This window comes from Portunus trituberculatus, chromosome 50 (assembly GCF_017591435.1).
Source record: "Portunus trituberculatus isolate SZX2019 chromosome 50, ASM1759143v1, whole genome shotgun sequence".
NCBI classification, from domain to species: Eukaryota; Metazoa; Arthropoda; class Malacostraca; order Decapoda; family Portunidae; genus Portunus; species Portunus trituberculatus.
The window spans coordinates 11,381,393-11,386,392 of record NC_059304.1 but is presented as its reverse complement, the minus strand read 5'-3'; the positions used below and the strand labels follow the sequence as shown (position 1 = coordinate 11,386,392).

Genomic DNA, 5,000 nt, shown 5'->3' with positions numbered 1-5,000 from the left:
TACTTTTTTAAAGAGTAAATGTACAATATTCCTTTGGTAAATTTCTTCAGTTAAACTTAAACTCTCTTTTTGAGTTATACTGAATGAATAATACTAAAAAAAAATTTGTCCCCAGATTGTGTATGTGTCAACCTCAAGGCAATTAAAGCGTTTGGAATCTGTGTCTCGCTCTCCAATATACTCTCACTTCCAAGAAAGTATTCAAGGTGAGTGTTAAAATTGAACTATATGAGTATTATTAGCAAGCCATTACATTTTATAATGGTGTGGTATGGGTACCATTTTGACCTGTGGTTCACTTCACATAAATATTTGTCTAATGCAGTAATTGATTTTCATTTCCAAAACCTTAATACAGTATATGTTTTCCAACTCTGAAATCTGATGACTAATTAAGTATCACAAAATGCTAGAACTCAAGTTGAAATTTGTCTTCATTCTTCACATTGTCCAAACTTATAGAGCACAGTAATTTTGGTACATATGGTAAAAAGACACACCCACTGCCTGCTCATTCAGAGTATTTCATCCCCTAGTGTTCTTTGCATTTTGGGTTTCCTTTTGTCTCTATTCTGAAAGGAATGGTTTTTATTTTATCTCCACTGTTTCTAATTTATATTCTTTTTGACAATCTCACACTACTCTAAAATGTCATAATTCAAAATAATGCCACTGTACAGAGGTTTGTAAAATCCATAGCATTTCACAAGTTATATATTATCATAATGCCAAGCAAATTCTCTCTCTCTCTCTCTCTCTCTCTCTCTCTCTCTCTCTCTCTCTCTCTCTCTCTCTCTCTCTCTCTCTCTCTCTCTCTCTCTCTCTCTCTCTCTCTCTCTCTCTCTCTCTCTCTCTCTCTCTCTCTCTCTCTCTCTCTCTCTCTCTCATTTATACAATTAATATTATTTCAGGGGCTTCTACAATCCGGGCATATGGAAGGCGGGACCAGTTTATTAAAGCCTCAGAATTAAAAGTGGACTTAAATCAGATTTGTTACTATCCAAGTGTCATCTCAAATAGGTAAGATACTTTATATGCATCTAGACTCTACCATAGTCATGTAAAATTTGTGCTTGTGCTTCATTGTTGTTGCTTACCATAATTTACCCAATATCTTTGTACTATAAGATATTTTAAGTAGGTGAAGGAAAACACTAATAGTTTGATGTGATTCAGTGAATAATGCATATGCCTATTTTCAAATTTTAGAATGTATATCATATTTTCATGTATGAAATGCTAATGTGATAAGTTATCAAGACATTTCTACTCTAATAACTTGAGCCTTACTTTCAGGTGGCTCGCAACGCGTCTTGAGTTCATTGGTAACGTGATCACATTCTTCGCTGCCCTGTTTGCTGTACTGAGCCGTGAGACCATTGATGGAGGAAAGGTTGGGCTGTCAGTCACATATGCACTATCGGTGAGTGATTCTGAACTTTGGTCTTAGTCTTGGTCTTGAGGAACAGCACATTTTAAAAGAGAAAATGGGAAATGTGTTCACTTATTATTTTGGTGAGAAGCATCATTTACAGACATGTAATTTTTCTGTGCATAATTTAAATAATGGTTGATATTTTCATACTGAATGTTTAAGACTTAATGCAATAAGGCATATATTTTATTACATTTTACACTGCTTTCTCATGTTTTAAACTATCTGAGTTTTACACTTAGTTCTAAGTTCTTAGCATCTGAGTTTTGCACATTATTGCCCCAAGTTTTTGCACTGCTTTTACAAATATCAGTCACATTTATCTACCATCGGCATCATTCATATACCTTTTTGGGATGAGAATATAGTAATGAATTGGGTCTAATGTCTTTTTAGATTGAAATTCAGGAGGTACAGAATTGATTCATGAAACTTTTTAAGCATGATTGGTTTGTTATATGTATGTATATGTTTTGTGGAAAATTTTAGCGGAGTATAAAATACATATTCATATATCAAGACCATATGTGCTGCATAATGTTACATAATCTATTATTATTGATAACTAAATATAGAAATCAACATGCTAGTGTATCAAAAAGCTTAATTTATCTTCATCATTTGGGTTTTTTTCATAAGGTTGGCCTTGACAAAACATTGTTTAGTAATACAGTTCTTTACACACAATTTTTTTCTTTTCCATTTTAGTTTATCAACATGCAAATAGGAATTCTTAAAGTATCTAAATATTATAGATAAGACAAATATTTTAGAATCAACCTGATTTTTAGGTGACACAAACACTCCATTGGCTGATAAGGATGTCCTCAGAAGTGGAAACTAACATTGTGGCTGTGGAAAGAATCAAAGAGTACACTGAAACTCCACAGGAGGCACCATGGGATCTACCCAACACCAAGCCACAAACGGTAAGAACCAGTGAAGAAATGGTGAACATGTATTTCTATTTGAAACTCACTTCATTCATAAAAAGTAGTAAACAAAAATCATTACAATATACATGGATAAGGGATTACAGTGGTACCTCTAGATACGAAAGCTTCCATATACGAAAATTTCATTTTAGGAAATGATATGCAAAGATTTTTTTAGCTTCATAATACAAAAAATTGCTCAGCATAAGAAAGATACAAAACAAAACTTGAAATTCCTGCGTGCAGAAAATTTTTAAATTCTTGCCATTTAGAAAAAAAAAAAAAACCGTATTTTACAGGTTACAAGACGCTGCATCTTGGAAGATGCACCCTAATATTTGAAAGAAATTTCTAAGAAAAAAAAAGTCATTCTCATACAAGAACACATTCACCATATACCCGACCACTGAACAAAAACATCAGAAGCAAGGAGTCTGCAAGACACTATTGTTTCACCACTCATTACAAATTTGCTGGAGCACTCACCACAAATTTAAAACTATGTAAATAAAAACACCATGGGTAAATACGTATACACAGTGAAACAGTCCATCTCTTCTTGTTTTAGTGGCGGGCGACAGCATGTATTGGACGTATTGTTTACATTATGGAATCACTTGTTCAATCGCCGAAACCGAACACGTCAGTGCTGCAGTTCATATTTATTTTATTTTGCAATCGTGATTCACAGGCTTTATCATTGTGAATATAATTCACAAGTGGAGTTTTGACTCTTGCTTGAAGGAGTAAGCCATTTGGATGTACTATTAACCCCTTCGCGCCAGATGTTAAAAAAGCCCACCTGTATGATATACGGGTGGTAGTGCCGCGCCCAAGCGCGAAACTCGTGCAAACTTGTCATACTTGTCGTCTTTGTGTATTATGCTGCTATTTTTTAGTCACTATATTGCCTTCGAAGAGGAAAGTGGACGCTTCTCTCTTCGGAGAAAAGAGAGAGAGAGAGAGAGAGTGTGTGTGACATTTGCTAATATTTTAGACACAAGCGGGACGCATGTAGCTTATCTTCGAGAGGAAGAGGGGAGGAGGGAAGGAGAGGAAACGAAGGAGGAGAGAGAGAGATTAGAAAATTTTTTGTTTTTGTATTTGTGTGTGTGTGTGTGTGTGTGTGTGTATTTTTTCACGAATGTTACAAGGCGGGACGCATGTAACTTATCTTCGAGAGATACGGGGATGGAGGGAAGAGAGAGAGAGAGAAAATGGGAACAGTGTATGCCATTGGGTAATTTTAGACACAAGGCGGGATGCATGTAGCTTATCTTTAGTGATTGGTGGAGACAAGGATGGTGGGAGGAGCACTAGGATTTCAAAGACAGCATACGGCGTGTGTAGTTGGTATCCAACACACTATATGAGACAACTGAACTGAAGAAAGCTCAGAAAAGAAATATGACGCCTACGTAGGTGTCACCGTATATGCTACTGGGGCTTCATGACGCCTACATAGGCATCACCGTATTGAAGGGGTTAATAAAAGTATAAAGGCACCTGGCATGTGTGTGCATTTGTGTGCACGTGTGCATGTACGTGCGTGTGTGTTGCTATGAGATCAGGGAGCAGGCCATTTTCTCCACATGCCGTGTAGGCTGCAGGAAGGATTATGGTATTGGAAATACTTTTAACAGCTAATGATAATAATTTTAAGTGTTTCATAAAGTTAGTGTTAATGTTTCCTGCCATTTTCTATATTTTCTGCCGTTTGCCCTCCTCCTCTGCCGCCACTTTTGCTTTCGGACATCATCTCACCCAAAAGGCAAGGTTCCACATTTTTGTATCATTACGTATTATTATTTTTCATTTATTATTGCATTATGTTCTATTATCTACTTCATTTACAGGTATTAACGGTTAGGTTAGATATATTGAATGATTCAGATGTATTTGGCTCTTATTTCATTATGGTTTTAACCTTATTATAAAATTTAATGTGGTGTTTTCGTAGAGCTTGGAACGAATTAGGCGATTTACATGTAAAACGTGACTCATTTTACGAAAAATCATGATACGAAAGCCACTTCTTCATAGGGAAGGTCCTTCACTTCTGGCACCATCTTTGTACTTGTCCTTTGGATCCTATCTAGTTTCTTGATATCCCTTTCCATGTGTGGTAACCACATCACCGATGCATATTCATGTCTGGGTCTTATCATAGTGGTTATGATCCTTTTCATCATACTCTTGTCCATATAGGTAAATGCCACTCTGATATTTGTTAATGTCTTGTATGTTGAAGCGAATAACCCATCTGTGTGTGTATTTACCTATTTGTAGTTTTACAGGGCCTGGGCTTTACGCTCGTGTGGCCCCGTCTCCATATCTACACTTATCCAATTATTCTTTAAAACTATGCACACTCTTTGCTGTGAGTGTGTGTGTGTGTGTGTGTTTACCAAGTTTAATATTAAAGGGTTTGAGCAGAGCTCATAGTGACCTGTCTCCATATCTCCTTTTTATCCAACTTTTCCTCAAATTTATGCATACTTTCTGGTGCTACAAATCTCTTCACTCAAGCCATTCCAAATATCCACCGTCCAGTGTGAAAAACTAAACTTTTTAATTTTCCTTAAACAGTGACTTTTATGACCTTCTTGCAGTGTCCTCTTGTTTGTCTA

The 5,000-nt window shown here is 36.1% G+C and overlaps 1 protein-coding gene across 6 annotated transcripts in view; it reads left to right on the top strand.

Annotated features, from left to right (window-relative positions):
- The window catches only part of LOC123499699 (multidrug resistance-associated protein 1-like), a 48,410-nt gene that overhangs the window by 33,947 nt on the left and 9,463 nt on the right, over window positions 1-5,000 (top strand). For all 6 annotated transcript variants that reach the window (XR_006673065.1, XM_045248094.1, XM_045248093.1 and 3 more), the window contains 4 exons: window positions 116-206; window positions 912-1,020; window positions 1,297-1,423; window positions 2,227-2,364. Coding sequence is in view for 5 of the 6 variants with exons in the window: in XM_045248094.1 (XP_045104029.1) it covers window positions 116-206; window positions 912-1,020; window positions 1,297-1,423; window positions 2,227-2,364 (465 nt within the window). In the remaining variant the exon portion in view is untranslated. The remainder of the gene's footprint in view (window positions 1-115; window positions 207-911; window positions 1,021-1,296; window positions 1,424-2,226; window positions 2,365-5,000) is intronic.